The sequence below is a fragment of the Trachurus trachurus genome (genome assembly GCF_905171665.1).
Source record: "Trachurus trachurus genome assembly, chromosome: 20".
NCBI classification, from domain to species: domain Eukaryota; kingdom Metazoa; phylum Chordata; class Actinopteri; order Carangiformes; family Carangidae; genus Trachurus; species Trachurus trachurus.
Window position 1 is genome coordinate 3,692,120 of NC_139911.1, and position 21,302 is coordinate 3,713,421.

General features: G+C 39.6%; 1 protein-coding gene across 9 annotated transcripts in view; it reads left to right on the plus strand.

Annotated features, from left to right (window-relative positions):
• Nucleotides 1–21,302, plus strand: part of LOC311003776 (rho GTPase-activating protein 12-like) — a 151,008-nt gene that overhangs the window by 51,034 nt on the left and 78,672 nt on the right. For 3 of the 9 annotated variants that reach the window (XR_014596281.1, XM_083995623.1, XM_083995624.1), the window contains exons 3-18: nucleotides 4,096–4,368; nucleotides 8,496–8,636; nucleotides 8,744–8,824; nucleotides 10,896–11,018; nucleotides 12,568–12,645; nucleotides 13,036–13,110; nucleotides 13,416–13,477; nucleotides 14,260–14,341; nucleotides 15,848–15,952; nucleotides 16,047–16,145; nucleotides 16,778–16,886; nucleotides 16,999–17,118; nucleotides 18,548–18,646; nucleotides 19,206–19,283; nucleotides 19,416–19,550; nucleotides 19,677–19,782. Coding sequence is in view for 8 of the 9 variants with exons in the window: in XM_083995623.1 (XP_083851749.1) it covers nucleotides 4,096–4,368; nucleotides 8,496–8,636; nucleotides 8,744–8,824; nucleotides 10,896–11,018; nucleotides 12,568–12,645; nucleotides 13,036–13,110; nucleotides 13,416–13,477; nucleotides 14,260–14,341; nucleotides 15,848–15,952; nucleotides 16,047–16,145; nucleotides 16,778–16,886; nucleotides 16,999–17,118; nucleotides 18,548–18,646; nucleotides 19,206–19,283; nucleotides 19,416–19,550; nucleotides 19,677–19,782 (1,766 nt within the window). In the remaining variant the exon portion in view is untranslated. The remainder of the gene's footprint in view (nucleotides 1–4,095; nucleotides 4,369–8,495; nucleotides 8,637–8,743; nucleotides 8,825–10,895; nucleotides 11,019–12,567; nucleotides 12,646–13,035; nucleotides 13,111–13,415; nucleotides 13,478–14,259; nucleotides 14,342–15,847; nucleotides 15,953–16,046; nucleotides 16,146–16,777; nucleotides 16,887–16,998; nucleotides 17,119–18,547; nucleotides 18,647–19,205; nucleotides 19,284–19,415; nucleotides 19,551–19,676; nucleotides 19,783–21,302) is intronic. The other 6 variants (XM_083995626.1, XM_083995625.1, XM_083995627.1 and 3 more) reach the window with 6 other exon arrangements.

The window sequence follows — 21,302 nt, forward strand, 5'->3', positions numbered from 1 at the left end:
ACACACAGACTCATTTATCCAAGAATATAAAACATTGAAGTGAAAGTGCTGAGTCGAGGCAGACCAAGATACTAAAAACTAAAAACTGGAACTAATTTTAGAGGATGCTTTTTCACATTGTCTCTCAAATCTGTAGTTTTATGTTGTTAGCGATGCACGACAATGTTGTGACACTGTTCTGTTGTCGGTTTCCTCTTGTTGGTTTCGCTCTGTGTAAAGAGCCTTTAGATAACACACATTGCATTATGATGATGCATTGTCACGATGGATGTGCTTCAGTTTCAATTTTTCTTTTATTCCACTTGAACCTGTGAGTAGCTGCTTCAAACGCTTCCTGTAACAGTGTGAGTTTAATGTGTGTGTGTTGTTCTCTGTGTGAATGAAAGTGGAGACAGGAAAGTGTCAGACTGGACGTCGTTAGCACTTGTCCGTTCCTGCTGCAGCGGATGCAGCAGCCTGGTGGTTTGTGTCTGGACCGAGAAGAATCCAAATGGATTCGACCCCCGACCTCTCGCTCCGACCATCTGCATCGTTATCCTATTATTATCGTCATTATTATTATTGTCAAGTTCTCCTCACTCTAGTGAAGTTTCCCCCACTTGAAAGGGGCAGCTGCTTGCTTCGGAAGATTTCAACTGGACCAGGAATCAGTTCTTTCTTCTCTCTTTCTTTTATTTGAAAAGTTGTCATGGCCAAAAGCAGGTGAAAAACCTTAAACACACACACAAATAGATCAAGAAAAAATAATAAATCAACATAACACAAGATCAAATAATTGATTTTAACCTTAATCTTTAACTACTAGAAATTAATCTGAAGAATATGTAGAAAAAAAACCCCATATTTAAAGCACCCAAAATGAAATAAAGACATGTTTATCACTCTCAATGATAATTTTAACCTCCTATAAACACGCACAATCCATACTTTTAACTTTTTAACCTTTTAAAGTCTTTTAAAATACATTACATTTTTAACTCTTTTTAAACCTACATGATTTCAAATATATGACATTTTAACATGATTTATTAATTGACATTTTAACCTGAGTTTGATACCATGATTTACTACTTTTAAATACACACATTTTAACATGAATGACATGAATTTAACTGCATGATCCACTAAATCTCAGCTCAACAATTATTATTATATTATTATTATTATTCCCAGAAAAGCCAATTAAAGTTGCAACATTCACACACACAGAGAGAGAGAGGCTGAGCTGTGGTTAGTGAGTGATGAGTCTGAAGCGTTCAGGAGTTCAGCCAAGTCGCTGAGCGTTGGACTGAAACTGAGGAACAGCGGGTGAAGCTAACTGAAAACAGCAGGAGGCTACTGAAACCTTTTCCTCTGCCTCCACGTCTGTGTGTCTCTCTGTGTGTGTGTAGGATATTAAATAATAATTTATGTGAAAAATATTCCTGTTATTCCAAGAGCGGCAGGAAGTCCCATCTGTGTCCTGAAAACAGTCCAAGCTCCACATTCCTCACCTGTAACAAACAGAGGAGGGAGTGGAGGTTGTTGGCACGGCCTCTGGTTTTTAATTCCTCTCTCTCTCTCCGTGCATTTATCCACTCGGTGCTGGATGCAGCTCCTCTGGTCTCTGGCGTCGGTTTAAGAGGCTCCCTACACTGCAAAAACTCAAAATCTTTCCAAGAATATTTGTCTTATTTCTTGTCAAAATGTCTAATTTCTAGTCAGAACTAATCTCTTTCCACTTAAAATAAGACTCATCACCTAAAAATTAACTTGTTTTTAGATCATTTTCACTTGTTTCAAACTAATTTTCACTTGAAATAAGTAGAAAAATCTGCCAGTCAAAGCAAGTTTTTTTGTGCTTGTAATAAGAAAGAAAAACTTGCTCCACTAGCAGATTTTTCTACTTATTTCAAGTGAAAATCTGCTTTAAAGGAGTAAAAAGTGTCTAAAAACAAGCTACTTTTTATGTGATGAGTCTTATTTTAAGTAGAATGAAATTTGTTTTGACTAGAAATAAGACAAATATTCTTGGTAAGATTTTGAGTTTTTGCAGTGTAGAAGAAAAAAAAAGGAAAAGAAAGAGAAAACCCAGAAATATTTTTGAGAAGCAAAATGCTCTGAATGCTCTGAGCCGTCGCCGTGGTAACGCGGCTTTTCTGGCTTTTGTGGAAATGAGTGACCTTTGGATGCTGCCAAGTTTTCAAAGAGGGGAAAAAGAAAGAAGAAACAACAACAAGTTGTGTCATTAGTATCGATGTGTCGAGTCGACTTCCTCATTCATATCTGTGCATTTTCTTACATAATGTTCATGTTTATGGCAACATGGTCGCTAAGGAGATGGTTGTTTTTTCCTCCTTGCAACATCCAATACATCCTTTAAAAATATTGAATTTACCTGCGTGTTAACGAACATTTGGTCACAATTTAGAAACTTGGTATAGTTTCTAAATTGTTCATTTTAATAGTTCATTTTTAATCTGAAAAATGAATTTTAAACAAGAAAATAGTTCATGAAAAGCTCCTCAAGTAATGTTTACATGGTCTACTGGATGAGAAACATATTTTATTATGTTATATTTTGTTATAAACTGTAATTTCAGCTCAGAAAAAACAAAAACAAGTATTTTCATTAATTTAATTACATGTGTACTTGTTGTTTGTTTGGTTTAGACTCTTGTTTGACATTTACTATTCATAAGTGTGATCCAGTGTTGAATTATCTGCAAGAACATGTGAATATGTGCATTGATTTTGAGAGATTTTGGGATGGTTTTAGGATTTCATGTCTCTGTTGTGGCTGTTTGCATCTTTAAAAATCTTCTTAAAACTTTGGATTTTAGGTTTCACACTTGTTTTTATCTCGTCATCGTCGTTTCCCTTTCTCTTCTTCCTGTGAAGCTTTTTTGTCTGTAACTCAGATTTTTTGAGGTGCTGTGAAAGTTAAAGCTGAACACGCTGTAACACCAGTGTCGCTCTGTGTTGTTGATGATAGCGGTTGACGACGTGGTGTTTCAGCGGACAGATAAATGATTATGTAACTCTGCTGCTGCTGCTGCTGCTGCTGCTGCTGCATCTGGTTTGAGGAGCTGATTAGAGTTGGACCGACGACGACGACTCGGTTATGTTTCGAGTGTCTGCAAACCACATGGGCGCCCTGCATGATTGGATCAGCAGCTGCATCCTGGTCTGCAGACACTCAGAGACACTCGTAACTCACTGCAGCACCTTTTGCACTTGGATAGAAGGAGCTGGGTTCATGCACACACTGACCGGGCGTAGAGAGATGTGTGTGTGTGTGTTTCTGATTTGAACATCTCCAGGAAGTGATAGCTGCTGGTTCTCTGAGCCGAGCTGGACCAACATTCCTCAGATACTGGAGCTTTTCCTTCTGGTTGTGGAATAATTCCTGGAAAATCATTCATTAAAGGGATAAGATAGTTCACCCCAAAATTCAAATTGCACTCATTACATTATCTCCTCCCCCTCATGTGGACTAAGGGCTGGGAGAAGTTTCAGAGTCCTCCGTGGCTTCTCTGAGTTACAGGGGGTCTCGGCGTAGCAGTGCATGTCCATATAACGGTTGCAAATGGATACCAACTGTCTTCGTAACAAAAAGACACACCAAAAAACATCCAAATACCTCCATGCTGCTCGTATGTAATGTCCATCTTGTGTTGAAGCCCCGAAATGTGAAATTGTTCCGTAAAAAATTAAATAAGTCCGGTTCAATTTGGACGAACCAGGAAGAGAAGCTTCAGCTACAAACAAGCTTGAAATATAGACTTATTTAATTTTTTTCGGAACAATTTCGCATTTCGGGGCTTCAATACAAGACGGACATTACATACGAGCAGCATGGAGGTATTTGGATGTTTTTTGGTGTGTCTTTTTGTTACGAAGACAGTTGGTATCCATTTGCAACCGTTATATGGACATGCACTGCTACGCCGAGACCCCCTGTAACTCAGAGAAGCCACGGAGGACTCTGAAACTTCTCCCAGCCCTTAGTCCACATGAGGGTGAACTATCCCTTTAAAGATTCTGGAGAAACAAAATTAAAACTCCTGCACAAATCTAAACACATCTCTCTTTCTTTCTCTCTGTGTCCTCCAGACGACGTCGCCTACAGGCCAGGGCCGCTCCGACTCTCCCGTCTACACCAACCTCCAGGAGCTGAAGATCTCCCAGTTCAGCCTCCCGCCCGTCCCGTCCGGCTCGCCGCTCCACATCCTGGGCGACTGGGAGACCCACAAGGACCTGAGCGGGCGGCACTTCTACTACAACCGGGCCACCGGCGAGCGGACATGGAAGCCGCCGCGCACCAGGGACACCAGCGGCAGCACCAGCAGCTTCCGCGGAGACAGTCAGGGGACGGCGGAGAACGAGGTGAGGGACGGTTCAACTTCACAGCTAAACAACCGAGACTCATCATGTGACTCGTTTTTGTACTGTTTATTCCGAAATTATGCAAATAATATAAGGCTTCCTGATAGGGGTGGGCAAAAATATCGATATGGCAATATATCGCAATACTTTATATCGCGATATGATATCGATATTCAATATTTAAATATTTTTTCCCAAAAAAATTATAATAATTTTTCAATTTTTTTTTCAAATAATAAATCATGTTTCAGAAGTAAATCCAGTACGACTTCCGCACCTCTGCTCCGCGAGGTGTCACTGTACTGCTACATACAACTCTTTTTTTTTTAAGATGCATAATGCCTTTTACATTTTTCAGTGAACTATGTAGAATATCGTAGAATATCGCAATATATCGCAAAATTTGGATATCGCAATATCGTATCGTATCGTGATTCAAGTATCGTGATGCGTATCGTATCGTGAGGTCCTTGGCAATACCCACCCCTACTTCCTGATGCTACTAAGCAAATTCTTTGCACAACATAATAAATAAATGAACGGTAACACTTTACTTGACACCTCTCTCTATAACGCATTATAACCATACTTATAATGAGTTATAATGCAGTTATAGCACTGTATGACTATAATTATAAACACTCATAAATGATCATAATGCTTTATAACAATAATCAAAACACACTATAAAGCATTTTATCTTGACTTATAAGGTCAGGTATTATAATACGTTATAATTGTTAGTAACTCACTGACAATGACCACATTGATAATGCATTATAAATATAGTTATAATGTGTTATAATTGGCTTATAAACATGTATAACTATCATTATAAACACTCATTAATTATCATAAGGCTTTATAACAATAAGCATAACACATCATAGAGCATTTTAGTATTATAATAGAGTTATAATGCTCTGTAATGTGTTATGCTTATAAGTCTTATGTGATTTATGAGTGTTTATAATGATAGTTATACACGTTTATAAGCCTATTATAACACATTATAACTATATTTATAATGTATTATCGAAGTGGGCATTGTCAGAGAGTTACTAACAATTATAACGTATTAAAATACCTGACCTTATAAGTCAAGATAAATTGCTTTATAGTGTGTTATGATTATTGTTATAAAGCATTATGATCATTTATGAGTGTTTTTAACTATAGTTATACAGTGTTAAAACTGCATTATAGCTCATTATAAGTATGGTTATAATGTGTTATAGAGATAGGTGTCAAGTAAAGTGTTACCAAATGAACATTGAGGAAGCAAAATTATAAAACACAGAAAAAAGAAAGTAAATGACATTTGAAAAGGAGAAGAAGCGCCTACAGTAGCTCTCACCCCTTTGTCTACGTAAATAAAAAAAGAATAGCGGGGAAAATAAGTATTGAATGCTTCAACATTTTTCTCAGAGAATATGTTTCTAATAGAGCTATTGACATGAAATTTTCACCAGATGTTGGCAACAACCCAAGTAATGCACACACACAAAGAAATCCAAACATTTATGTCCATAAATTAAGTAATGCGTAATAATAAAGTGAAATGGCACAGGGAATAAGTATTGAAGGAAAGGAGGAGGTGCAGAAAGATAAAGAAGGGAAGCCAAGGAAGCAGCTGGAGTCTGTCAGTGTTTAGAAAGTAATCCTGTCCTCTATCAGTGCAAAGTAACATCAGCTGCTTTAGTCCAAACTGACGCCTATAAAAAGGTTTCTCATCACCAAGGTGTCACACAAGAGCTTATCAAGAACTTATGTTGCAGAACAAACTGATGCAATGGTTACAGGCGTTTGTCTGAATGCACCGTTTTATCCATTAGTGCCGTTAATCTGGAACTAAAAAGAACAACATTTCACCATATACTGGCCACGACAAAGGTCCTCACAAGATTTCTGAGGGAGTCAAAAGAAAACTAAGAAGAGTCGTCCAAGAGCCAAGTGGCACTGACAGAGAGCTGCAGAGAGACCAATCAGCAGGTAAAGTTATAAAAAAAGAACAATGAGTCATGCATTTCACCGTCATGACCTCTATGCTGCTCACCATGCAAGTCTATTGATGCGTTCAATACTTATTTTCCCCGCTGTGTATATAAAAATATCTACACATATGCATACAAACACTACACATAGCCTATTACATATACACTTAGGCTTTTCTGCCTCTCATCCCCATGCCATATCAATTAAGGAGTAATGAATAATAACCACCAATAATCATTAATGATCATTATCCATTATAAGTAACACATTTCTGTACATTTTCTTGAACTGGTTGATATTTGGACTTTGTCTGAGGTCCTCGGTTTAGTTAGATTGTTCCATAACTTGACACTGCTAATAGATATACAAAAACCTTTCACATATTTACGATTTTGAAGTTATGTACCCCTCTTTATTGATAACCCCCCTCCCGATTCCTATATAAATTTTGAATATCTTCCGGTAATCGTTGCCCAATCGTCGACCGTTTTTCGCCTTATACATGACTACTGCTGTTTGGTAAGATACTATGTCAGTGAGTTTCAGTATTTCTGACTGTGTGAACCACCACAGGGTTCAGAACAGAAGGTGAGATTCAGGAGTTTAGTTTGGACGTTGTGTTAAATAATTAAAATAAACAGACTGTGGTGGAGCTGAGGGTGAAGATGAAGGTGTGGTTGGACCTCAAAGGGTTTTTAAAATAAAAAAAATGTTGTTGTGGTTCCTGAAGGTTCAGAAACCAGAGCACCTTTGATAGGAGGAAGTTCTGGTTTCCTGTCAGGTTGTCGTTTCCTGCCTCACTGCGCTACACTGCCCCCCTGTGGAGCTGTGGTGTATTACAGCAACATGTGAGGAAGATTAGGACAAGTTAGATAGTAGCTAAATATATATGTGTATATGTAGATTATAATCATTTTATCAGTCTGAATACAAGTCAATCTTCAAACCAGATGGAGGCAGTTGAGTTCAGTTATGTAACCACTGGTGTGTGGAGGTTGAGCAGCAGTTTTTTAAAACAGAAGTTGCAAAACATGAGAAACAGGAAGAAGAAAAAGAAAGAAGATAAAACATCAAACTTCTCCTTTAAGTGCAAATATTACACTTTAATAGTAAAAACTGACCTCTGGCCCGACGTCGGCCCGAGTCGACTTCCACATCTGGAAGTCGAATCCGGCTGTTTTTCCTTCTGGCTGGAAGATTCTCTGCGTTTGCCAGAAGTGGTCCAGATGTGGAAGTGACTTGAACTTAATGTTTGTTATATAACAGATGAAAGAACACAGAACATGTTGGGACATACCGTCTGTTTTTCATGCTGCAGGTTTTTTTTTTTTTTGTTAAACAAGACTTGGAAAAACAGGTAGAATCTCTTTTATAATCACTTTAGTTTTTTAGTTTAATGTGTTTATTTCGGTCTTGTAAAAACAAGTACAATAGACAAATATAAAAGTATAGAAACAAAAAAAAAAAACACAACACAGCAATACAATGCACTTTGACTGAAAAGGTGAAGGCTGAAGCATCATCTTATTTTGCCTACCCTTCTTAAATTAACATTTTCCGTTCACTCATTTAAAAGAATTTGACAGAACAAAAGATGCATATTCTACATAATAAAATAACATTAATAATATTATTTTTAAATAGGTTTTTGAATCTGTTAAGTGTGTTACACAGTTTGATTTCTAATTCTAGATTATTCCATTGATTGACTCCTTTAATTGATATACTGTACATCTTTGTTTTACATTTGTCCGTACCTTTGCTTTTGTATACACATAAATCCCTCTTACAGTAGTTTATATCTACTGGTTCGAGTCTGAAACATCCTCTGGACACCGTCTACATAACATCCTAAAACATAACACATTGTTTTAATTTTATTTATTTAATCAGCACAATAAACATCTGTTTCCAGTCTTTATACCAAGTTAAACTAATAGGCTGATTCATAAGAAATTCTTATGAACTTCTTATTTTTAAAACGATTCTTGAGAAATACACAGGAAAATAAGACATTATAAAAGGAGATCATAAAGTACATGTTTCTCTGAGGCTTTAATGTCTCATGTGTTTTTTATTTATAGTATTTTAATCGTATAAACCTCCCGGATCTCCGTGTTTGTGCTCCACAGCTCCTGTCGTCGGAGGAGAACTGCCACAGCACCCACTCCAGCCAGTCGGACAGCCAGTACGGGTCGCCCCCTAGAGGCTGGTCCGAGGAGCTGGACGAGCACGGACACACACTCTACGTGTCCGAATACACACAGGAGAAGGTGCGGCTGCGTTTCCGATGGTATCGCTGCTCATTGTTGTTGTTTCCACCTGTGTTTTTTTTTTTACTGACGTGTGTTTATATGTGTGTGTGTGTTTGTGTTTCCAGTGGATAAAACATGTGGACGAACAGGGCCGACCGTATTACTACAGCGCTGACGGATCGAGGTCGGAGTGGGAGCTGCCCAAGGTGAGTACGCAGGAGTAAAGTCGTGCTTTATATAACATCCTCAATTCAGCTTCCTGCTCTACTCAACTCAGTGTTGTGTGATAGTTTAGGTTGAAAATATAAGAATAAAAACTCAAAACGTTGGAGACTAAGCGACATAATGGAGGCAAATCACTTTAATATTATATTCTGGAGCTGCATCAAACTAAACCTGTACTAGAGTGGCATCACAAAACATCAAATACAGATAATTTGTACTCATGCTTGATCCTGAGGACGGATATAAAGCTGCTGCAGGTTGTTTTGGCTGCAAGTTAAAATAATCTACTCCTAGAAAGTAAGAGCGACTGGCGTGAAATAATTCTGAAAATATTAAAAATGCAAAAGGTGCAACATATTCTCGAAAAATTCTGTCAAACTTAGAAATAAACAGAATCTAATTTATAACCTCAATCTGAGCGAGGGAGCAAAGTTTCACATCTTCTTCCTCTTCTTGATGGAAATAATACACATTTTACTTGGTTTACTTTGAATCAGGGCTGAATGATGTGCAAAAATATCATATTTTATTTTATATATTTTCATTGTTACTTTATTTTTACTTTATAATACAAAATTGAAGATGTGAGTCGAAGTTTGATGGATTTTTTTCACCAAACAAACTTAAAGTGTTGCAAATGCGACATAGCAACACAACACTTTTGGTGCTGACAATGCACACAAAAAAATGTTGTGACACATTTTACCGTGGCCAAATTGCGATTCTGATCACACTGCAGTTGTTTTAGAGGTAAATTCATGCAAAACCGCTGATGCACGTTCTCGTCGAGGGCAGTTTTTCATCAACAGTCTCTGTATTTCCCTCTAAAACAACTCTGTCTGGTAACGTTGTGTTATTATCTCATAGCGTGGTGAATGTGCAGGTCACAACTTGTCCACCACAGCGTTATTGTGGAGTTGTTGGATTGTGTGTTTGATGAGTTTGATGAGGGGAAACCAAGAAATCCCACTAGCCTCCGTAGCGTAGCTCTGAGCAGCTCACGGCTCTTCTCCACCGTTCTAAAAATATCTTGCACAGACAATTAAAGGTAATGAACCTACTGCTATGACTATAGGGGTTATGGCAATGGGCCAATTTGCCAACATGTTGAACTATCCCTTCAAAAATGAGTTGTCAAATAAATAAATAAAAAGAAAATATATTGCGTCACCTGTCACACACTTCCTGGCTGACTCCTCCTCCTCCTCCTCCTCCTCTTCCTCCTCCTCCTCCTCCTCTTTTTCCTGCTGTTGATCTAAGTGGATGATGAGGTTGTTAGACAGCGACTATTACAGGATCTTCACGCCTTTTTAATCTGAGGCTTCGGCGTCGGTCGCTCCATTCACAGTCTAGTCGCACATGGAAATGGCTCGCTGCTCACTGTTCACTGTTGACTTCACTTGACTTGACTTGTTGAAGACGACAATGATGATGATGATGCTGCTGAGGTTGTAGTGGACGTCTCTCTGTCTGTCAATGGTGCTGTGGAGACTAAAAGGAGAGGTACAGTAGGAGAAAGGAGGAGGAGGAAGATGCACTGCAAAAACTCAAAATCTTACCAAGGATATTCGTCTTATTTCTAGTCAAAATTTAATTTCTAGTCAAAACAAATCTAGTTATACTTAAAATAAGACTCAAAACATTAAAAAGTGCCTTGTTTTTAGACACTTTTTACTTCTTTCAAGCATATTTTCACTTGAAATAATCTGATAGTGGAGCAAATTTTTCTTTCTTATTACAAGCACAAAAAACTTGCTTTCACTGGCAGATTTTTCTACTTATTTCAAGTGAAAATGATCTAAAAACAAGTTAATTTGTAGGTGATGAGTCTTATTTTAAGTGGAAAGAGATTAGTTTTAACTAGAAATGAGACATTTTGACAAGAAGTAAGACAAATATTCTTGGAAAGATTTGAGTTTTGAGTTTTTGCAGTGTGGATCCAGATACCTGATAATGTCTAACGTGTGTGTGTCTGTGTGTCTTTGTGTGTGTGTGTGTCTTTGTGTGTGTTTGTGTGTGTGTGTGTGTGTGTGTGTGTGTGTGTGTGTGCAGTACAACGTCTCCCCTCAGTCCGGCGAGGTCCCCAAGAGTCGCAGCTTGGAGAGGAAGCAGCAGGACCCCATCGTCCTCACCAAGTGGAGACACAGCACCTACGTGTTGGACCTCAACGACAAGGTGAGACCCTCGTCAGTCACACAGATACCATGGTAACGACATGGTGTGTGTGTGTGTGTGTGTGTGTGTTCGTGCAGCACTCTCCAGTCAGTTTAATCCCTCGCTCGGTGCCGGTGCTAATTACACTCAGGGAAAATCTGTCGGTGGCTAAATCTAATTAATCTAAATCGGTCTCAGGTGTTTGGGTGTTTGGGCGTCAGGACAAAGTTTAGTCTGTTTACTAAACTGAAGATGTCCAGGAGCAACAAGGAGGAGGTTCAGCTGCTGTTTGACTTCCTGTTTCTGTTTCTGTGCTAAAACCCCCCCCCCAAAAAAACTGGTCTGTAAACAGAAATACAGTGATGTTTCAAAATAAAAGCATCATAGATAGATAGATACATAGATACATAGATATATGGATGCAAAGAAAGATACATAGGTGCATGGATAGATGGTTCAGTGTTTCAAAATAAAAGCTGCAGTCATAGATAGATGGTTCAGTGTTTCAAAATAAAAGCTGCAGTCATAGATAGATGGTTCAGTGTTTCAAAATAAAAGCAGCAGATAGATAGATAGATAGATAGATAGATAGATAGATAGATAGATAGATAGATAGATAGATAGATAGAATGTTCAGTGTTTCAAAATAAAAGCAGCAGATAGATAGATAGATATGTAGATAGATGGTTCAGTGTTTCAAAATAAAAGCAGCAGAGTCATAGATAGATGGTTCAGTGTTTCAAAATAAAAGCAGCAGAGTCATACAGTAGATAGATGGTTCATTGTTTCAAAATAAAAGCAGCAGAGTCATAGATAAAAGGTTCAGTGTTTCAAAATAAAAGCTGTAGAGTCATTGATAGATGGTTCAGTGTTCAAAAATAAAAGCTGTAGAGTCATAGATAGATGGTTCAGTGTTTCAAAATAAAAGCAGCACAGTCATAGATAGATGGTTCAGTGTTCAAAAATAAAAGCTGTAGAGTCATAGATAAAAGGTTCAGTGTTTCAAAATAAAAGCTGTAGAGTCATTGATAGATGGTTCAGTGTTCAAAAATAAAAGCTGTAGAGTCATAGATAGAAGGTTCAGCGTTTCACAATAAAAGCAGCAGAGTCATAGATAGATGATTCGGTGTTTCAAAATAAAAGCTGCAGAGTCATAGATAGATAGATGATTCAGTGTTTCAAAATAAAAGCAGCAGAGTCATAGGTAGATGGTTCAGTGTTTCAAAATAAAAGCAGCACAGTCATTGAAGGTTCAGTGTTTCAAAATAAAAGCAGCAGAGTCATATAGACAGATCAATAGATAGATAGATAGATAGATGCAAAGAAAGATACATGGATAGATGGTTCAGTGTTTCAAAATAAAAGCATCAGAGTCATAGATCGATGATTCAGTGTTTCAAAATAAAAGAAGCAGATAGATAGATACGTAGATAGATGATAGATGGTTCAATGTTTCAAAATAAAAGCAGCACAGTCATAGATAGATAGATGGATGGATGGATAGATTCTTGATGGTGGTCGTCATGGTTTCAGATGTTTGAGGTGGACTCTCTGGTGGTTTCTGTTTCAGTTCTCGTTCAGACTCTGGCGTTTCTCTTCAGAACCAAACAGGAGGAGATTCCGTCTCTCTCTTTACCGAGATCATAAAGTTGGTACCACGTTGGGCTGAAAAAACTGTCGTCTACCTCTTCTAATCAATCGATCGATCAATCAACCATATTGATTAAAAACACCTCTTTTTTTATATATTATATATATATATATATAGGAAACAATCAGGAAATCAAATCATAGACGTGTGATTAATAACGAGGAAGCAGCAGCTCAAATCCTGAACTTTCTACTTTAATCTTTCTGTCGATCACCTGAACTAACATCCAGATCAGTCTAATGATTCCTCCTCTTCCTCTTCCTCCTCCTCCTCCTCCTCCTCACTCTTCATCAGACTGACTCTTCTTCATCATGTGTCTTGTAGTTATTAACGAGTGTAGTAGTTTCGTTAGTGAACTCATCATCTTGTTGCCTCTTGTTGGTGTAGGAGTGTGCTCCGGTGCCCAAGCAGAGCTCTCCAGACTCTGACTCCTGCCCCTCATCTCCTAAGCACCCCTCGACCGTTAGTATCCCAGCGTGCACCGCAACTGCACCGCACTCTTCATCATCATCTTCATCACTTTCCATTTCCTGCCTGTCACACACATCTTTTAACACTGCACTGAAAATAACATGTCTCTGTGTCAGTGGCGCCCTCTGCTGGTGGCATTATGCATTACATCAACACGCCACACTGCCCATTTGCTTCTCAAGCTTCTGTGTGTGTGTTTGTGTGTTTATGTGTGTGTGTGTGTGTGTGTGTGTGTGTGTGTGTGTGTGTTAATGCACCTAGCACCTTCTCATCTACCTGTGTGTCTCCTTCCTCAGCCTTCGGAGAAGTGTGGCGTCCTCAACGTCACCAAAATCACAGAGAATGGGAAGAAAGTCAGGTAGAAGATTTTGTCTTTTTTTTTTTTTTTAACGACCTGATGATTTTTAAAGGGATAGTTCAACATTTTGGCAAATTGGCCCATTGCAATAATCCCTATAGTCATAGCAGTAGGTTTGTTACCTTTAATTGTCGGTGCAAGCTGTTTTTAGAACGGTGGAGCAGAGCCGTGAGCTGCTCAGAGCTACGCTACGGAGGCTCATTATGGGATTTATTGGTTTCCCTCATCAAATTCATCAAACTCATCAAATACACAATCCAACAACTCCACAACGCTCTGGTGGACAAGTTGTGACCTGCACATTCACCACGCTATGAGATAATAACACAACGTTACCACACAGAGTTGTTTTAGAGGGAAATTCATGCAAAACTGCTGATGCACGTTGCCTTCAGGGACAGTTTTTCATCAACAGTCTCTGTATTTCCCTCTAAAACAACTCTGTCTGGTAATGTTCTGTTATTATCTCATAGCGTGGTGAATGTGCAGGTCACAACTTGTCCACCAGAGCGTTGTGGAGTTGTTGGATTGTGTATTTGATGAGTTTGATGAGGGAAACCAAGAAATCCCATTAGCCTCCGTAGCGTAGCTCTGAGCAGCTCACGGCTCTGCTCCGCCGTTCTAAAAATAGCTTACACTGGCAATTAAAGGTAACGAACCTACTGCTATGACTATAGTGATTATGGCAATGGGCCAATTTGCCAAAATGTTGAACTATCCCTTTGACAGACTGAAATCTGATATATGATCTGATTTTGTTTTTCTTTTCTTGCGTCCAACAGGAAGAACTGGACCTCGTCGTGGACAGTGTTGCAGGGCTCCTCTCTTCTCTTCGCCAAGGGTCAGGGCGGCAGCACCAGCTGGGTACGTATCCCATCAGCCCCTGGGAGGAGACTCACGTTCCTGCAGAATCTCCATCCATTCACCTCTATTATTATTATTATTATTTTTATTTTATTATTATTTCTCTCCTCCTTATTCCTGCATAGTCGTCTGTCCTCATTACCAACTGTGCTGTGACGTTTGTCATCCTCCTCTCCTCTCCTTCTTCCTCTCCTCCTTCCTCCTCCTCCTCCTCCTCCTCCTCCTCCTCCCTGAAGTCTTACTACCGCAGCGGCTCCATCCCAGAGCTGCTCCTCACTCTCCTTAGCAACTGGAAGCACTCAGTCAAGTCGCGTCCTGCTGTCTCCTATGTGAACTGTCGGCCTGTTCAGGCGGCCGCTGTATGTCCTCTCTCTCTCTCTCTGCATGTGTTGCTCTGTCGCTCTGTCACTCATGCCTGTTTTATATATATATGTGTGTGTGTGTGTGTGTGTGTGTGTGTGTTTGAAGTTGATCCTACTGGAAGAAACCTCCTGCACTAATCAATATTTAAATTGTCTGTGTGAGAAGGGTTGTGACCTCAGACTGGAAATAAAGATGGATGTTGCCCACTGCAACTCAAAGCTGCACGCCCACATTTATGCAGACATTTAAGCCTGAATAAAATTTAAATGAATGAGTAAAATAAAAATGTACCTCCTGCTCATTCATCGTTAAGGGAGGAAATTATGTTTAGAGACCAGACCTGTTTCTGTTTCAGGCTGTAAACTGGTTTATTCCTGCTGTAAAGTTGGAGATTTTAACATGGGAGTCTATGGAGACTGACTCCCCCTAGTGGTCAGGAGAGGAACTGCAGCCTGCAGCATTTAGCAGCTAAAGAACCAGATGTTTCCTTCAGCAGCTGGTGGAGACTAAAAGAATGATTTATATTTATTTATATATAAACATTAATATATATTATATTTTATATAGATTCTGTCATGTTCAAACTAAACTGAATGAATTATTCAGAGAAATGAGTGAGTGCAGGTTCAAGTTGGATGGAAAGATCAGATTCTGGTGCAGGAGAATTTCACTGAGATTTAATGATCTGATTTGGCAGGAAAACATGAAATATTAATTCTCAGATTAAGTGGTGTGTCTTCATAAATATTTATAATAAAAGAGATGACAGGAAGGAAGAGGAAGACGTTCAACAAACTCAGAGTGAGGGCGGTCTGGTCCATGAACCTCACACTTTTGCAGTGATTTAGCAAAGTTGGCAAAAACCTGAAACCTTAAAAAGTGGTTGAATATCTTGAACTTTATTTTCAAAAAAATCGTTAATATGCATGTGACATTAATAATAAGAACTAACAGTGGTTTGGGTTTTTATCCTAACACAGAGTGACCTCTGACACGATTCAAATTCAAACATTTACAGAACATTTTGAGTATTAACTCCCGGTCTTGTGTGTGTGTGTGTTTTTTTGTTTTCTTTTCTTGTGTTCGACCTGAACGTGTGTTTCTCTGTTTTTCCGTCTCTAACTGTTGTTCGCTTGGTTTCAGAAGTTCGGCAGCAACCAATCGAAGCCCGAGTTCACCGTGGACCTGCGAGGCGGCTCCGTGGACTGGGCCTCCAAGGACAAGTCCAGCAAGAAGCACGTCATCGAGGTACCGCAGCCGGCTGGTTTCCACTGAGATGTTTTAATCTAAACACTTCAACAGACCACTGATGTAACGTTGTTGTTGTTTTTTCCTCCTGCAGCTGAAAACCCGTCAGGGCACCGAGCTGCTGATCCAGTCAGAGATCGACAGCGTCATCAACGACTGGTTCCGGGCGCTGACAGAAACCATCAACACACACGTGAGGACTGAGACACGATAAGATACAAAAAAACATAAAATAACATAAAACCAGAGCTGCATGTACCTAGAAATAACTTATAGCTATGTGTTCGAGTAAAATGAACACTTTTGTTTTATTCTATAAACTACTGACAACATTTTTCCTAAATTTGAAATAAAAAATATTGTCATTTATAGTATTTTTTGGCAGAAAATAACAACTGGTCAAAATAACAAAAACGTTCCAGTGTTTTCGACCTCAAATAGTAATAAAATGCAAAAGAAAACAAGCTTATATTCATTTTTAAACAACAACACACCATTTTTTTTATTTAGGAAGAGTTCAGAAATCAACATTGGTGGAAAAACCCTAATTTTTTTTTTATCTCAGTTTTTATAATCTTCATTAAATATGATTTGGTTCAGATGATTAAGCAGAGTGAGTTGAGCTTGTGTTGAAAATTCAATAGATACTGGAATCAAACAGCTGCCATTCATGTAGAGAAGCTGATTTATTAAGAAAACTTTGGAGTGGTCCCTTAATTTTTTCCAGATCTGTACATAATCTAATAATAATAATATAATATATAATATATATAATATATAGAAGTCTCTGAGCTGACCTGTGTCTCTGCGTGTCCCCTGGTCCAGGCCTGGGAGTCGGACGAGGCCATCGAGGAGGACATGCCCGAGTCTCCCGGAGCTGAGAAGCAGGACAAGGAGAAGGACCACCGCGACTCCAAGAAGAACAGAGGTGAGAGTCTCTGTCTCTGTCGCCCCCGGCAACGTAAACCTGCTCATCATCATTAGTGTCTCTATCTTTAAGAGGTGAACTCATGTCCGTGTCCGTGTCCTTGTGTCTCGTCCTGCAGTGATGAAGACGTCTGTGAGCATGGACTCGTCGGACCAGAAGAAAACCAGGTTGAAGCTGAAGAAGTTCCTCACACGTCGACCCACGTACCAGGCCGTCAGAGACAAGGGATACATCAAAGGTGCTGCTCACACACACACACACACACACACACACACACACACACACACACACACACACACACACACACATAAACACATATAAACACACACACACACACACATATATAAACACATATAAACACATTCACACACTCTCTCTCTCTGATGTCACTCAGTACGTTTACATGACACTTGAAAAAAACGAATTATTGCCTTAATCCGACTATAACTGGACAACTGAAGTGCATGTAAACACCTTAGTCCGACTGAAATCGGAGTTGGAGTACTCCGATTAAGACACCCAGATAATGCGATTGGAATTCGATTTTCTCTGTCATGTGTACACCTTAGTCGGACTGAAGCTGGACAATGCATGTGCGCTGCTCCACAACCGTAGAGACGGCACCAAGTGGAGCAGAGAAGCCGCCCGAACCCGGCAAAGTAAAGAAAAAAACCCAACATCAGCGCCGATTCAATGCATTTCGCATATTTTTTTTTTTTTTTTAAAGAGAGAGAGAAAGGAAGCCCGTACCGTATTCTCAGCGCGAATCCGGCCCAGACTGACGCATCTGGTCGGGAACTGCAGTTGAGAATTTATTATTAAGCTTACTAAGTTGTTTATATTGAGTTTTTTACGAGGTGACAGAAGTCAACAGGACAGGGGGCGTATTAAAGCAGAAGTAAGCGATCCGGTCGTTTTGGCTAATGCTGCGTTCCAGGCAGGCTTTTGAAACCGTAAATTACAGCTTCATGTCACAACTTACGACTTTGTAGCGTTCCAGGCAACCCACTCGTGTTTTTCCGACCTGTTTTACCTGTGAAAGTCACTATAACGGCCACTCGTAACTTCCGACCGGTGAACTCGTACCAGATCGAACTGGTACGACTTCACAGGTCGGAAAAATACGAGTTTCCTTGAACGCACCATAACAGTCCTCGTCCCTACGTCACCACATTCACGGCGTTCCTTGGCTGCACACACAGCCCTGCATGCCGTTCTCTCTCCTCATTGGATAAAAACTGTAGGATACGATAAATGTTTTCTCCTCGACTCAGAGCAGAGCAGAGTGACTGACAGACCCGTGATTCAGACCAAACACTCTATGTAAGTGATTGCTGTCGGAAGATATAACTATTTAAGACTTATATTAACACAAATATATCACTTACTTCTGCTTTAAGCTTACCAAGTTGTTTATATTCAGTTTTTTAGGAGGTGACAGAGAAGTCAACAGGACAGGGGGGGGGGGGTATTAACCCGCTGAAGCAACGGGTGACGCCGCATGAGGGCGTAGGGACCCCGTCAGTTATTAGATTTTCTCAGTTGCATGTAAATCGAGACAAGGACAGAAGTCCGACTTGATGCCAAAATCTAATATTGAGCATCGCTGGATGAAGCTCTGCATGTAAACGTACTGACTGTTAACACTGTGTGTGTCTGTCTCTCAGACCAGGTGTTCGGCTGCAGTCTGACCAGTCTGTGTCAGCGCGAGAACACCACGGTGCCCAACTTCGTCAAGATGTGCATCGACCACGTGGAGAACACAGGTACGGACCGGACCGGCCGTCGCCTCGGTTACCGTGACAACGACCACCAGGGATGTGCACAGAGACAGAAAAATTGTCAACATGATTAGAATTTTTTTTTAAACCAGTCTTAAAACCCATTTTTACTCCGCTAGAGACTTTACTCTTGTTTTAGTGTTTTATGGCCCTGCTTTTATTTATTGTTTTATTGTTTCTAATTGTTTTTAAAAACAATGAAACAACTGTTTTACTGTCTGCTGTTTTCACTTCTGTCTTACAGATCAATACTTTTCTGATTAGAGTTATTTAATTTAATATGAGCAACATTTAAATGATGATAATACATTTTATTTGTTTATTTATATAGATCGCTTTCCAAAAACTTTGATGAATCAGTGGTTTTATTAAGATTTCTCATCCCTTCTTGTTGTTTTTTTCATATTTTACTGCTGTTAAAACTTCATGTATCACGTTGATGTGAGACTTATAACCCTTCTATAAAGTCTTCACCTTCTTCTTTTTCTTCTTCCTCTTCTTCCTCTCCTTCTTCACTGATGCACCTTGTGTTTTCACTCTGCAGGTCTCAACATCGACGGTTTATACAGAGTGAGCGGGAACCTGGCCGTGATACAGAAGCTCCGATTTGCTGTGAACCACGGTAGGACTTCGTTTCCCATCAGCCCCTGCAGCCGCAGCCTCAGCATCCCATAAACTATACAGCCTCTATTCAGGACACTAAAACCTTTATCTTGTCTTTCTCTGTGTCTGTCCCCTCCCGTCCCTCGGTCAGATGAGAAGGTGGAGCTGGACGACCCTAAGTGGGAGGACATCCACGTCACCACCGGAGCGCTCAAGATGTTCTTCAGGGAACTTCCCGAGCCGCTCTTCACCTACGGCTCCTTCAACGACTTCGTCAACGCCATCAGTGAGTAACCGACTCCTCCACCTCTGTTCAGATAACACATTAAGTTTGTTATTTTAATTTTAAATCCCTACCGTGGCCACGAGGTGGAGCTGTGTCCTCACGTCTGTGTCTGTGTCTGTGCTTCAGAATCGTCCGACTACAAACAGAGATTGAATTCAATCAGAGACCTGATCAAGAAGTTGCCAAAACCGAACCACGACACAATGCAGAACCTGTTCAAGCACCTGCGCAGGTAACACACACACACACACACACACACACACCACATTATGTCCTAATATATATATATATATATATATATATTTTTTTTACCATGTCCTGTGTTAAGAGTTGAATTTATTTACTGAATCATTAGAGTTTGGTTCAGATGTGATTTGAAAATGGCCCAAAGTGGCACTGAACTCATTCATGTCAAACTTACGAACATATAGATTGATATATAAAATCTACAAATTGTGCAAAGGCCTTAACACGATCTTAAAATAGACTTTTCTGACAGTTAAACATCAGATTTTATCACTAAACACTAAGGAGAAAAGGTGTTTGCGCTCTTGCTCACTGTCCAAAAAGAAAATCCTCTTTTCAGGTGCGTAGGCCAACAAACATTTGAGAGCAACAGGAGGAAAAGGCTCGCACACTGATCAAAAATGGCAATGTCCACCAGAGATTAACGGATGCAACAAAGATTTAATGGTCCATCAAACAACAAAAAAGTGCAACCATGGTGCTAAAATAAAATAAAGAAACAAAAATCAAAGATAAGTAAGACAAAAACATTTCGGCCTACACAGTCACAGTAAAAAAAAAATCACTAAACACTAGACACATTTAATATGTTGATGCATAATTATGTATTTGACACTGGCACTTTGCACTTAATATGTGTGCAAATACTTAATTATTGATTGAAACTTTGCACTATGTTGTTGTTTTTATACATCTTAAAAAAGTTATTTGCTGCTATAGGAGACTGCGTTGTATATGTTTTATGCAATGACAACAATAAACTTAACTTAACTAAAAATGGAGTCACTTCATCCGAACATATTCAAACCCTGCAGATGGAATTTAATTAATGTGTATTGTTCTTGTTGGATAAATGGATCAATCGTGCAAATAAATACACACAAACACATCTGGTTTTGTCTGAACCAAGTGTCTTTAGAGAAAATAAAAGCAATTAGAATAAAAAACATTTTGCATAAAGACATAACTGTATAGATGTATTCACGATTATAAACATTGATCACATGTGTCGCTGCAGCTCTGTAGAGGAGGTTATAAACATCACAAGTCAAACAGTCTCTCTATTGATCCTCAGCTGCTGAAAACTTTCCCATGATCCTCAGCGACTCCTCACATGAACTCTTTAAACCTGCACCGCCTCGTAAACACACACACAGCGCCGAGGAGGAGAATCTTATTTCTTACTTACAACTCCTGTTTGACTTGAGTTTTCCCACCTCCTCCTCCTCCTCCTCCTCCTGTCGTTTACCTTCCCCGCGCTGCTGATCCCTGATCAGCCCGCGGCGGCGAAACACCAACTCCAGCCAGGTTTAACGTGTATTCTTAGCCTCGAACGCCGCGGCAGCAGCAGCAGCAGCAGCAGCAGCCGCCAGTGGCAATATCATATGTTCACAATGACATTTGCCTTGGTTTCCAATTTGCATTTATATGGCGCTGTGTTTGCTGTAATTCAGCACCTATGAAGTGGTGTTTCTTGAGGAAATTTATAGCGTGACATTCAGTGTA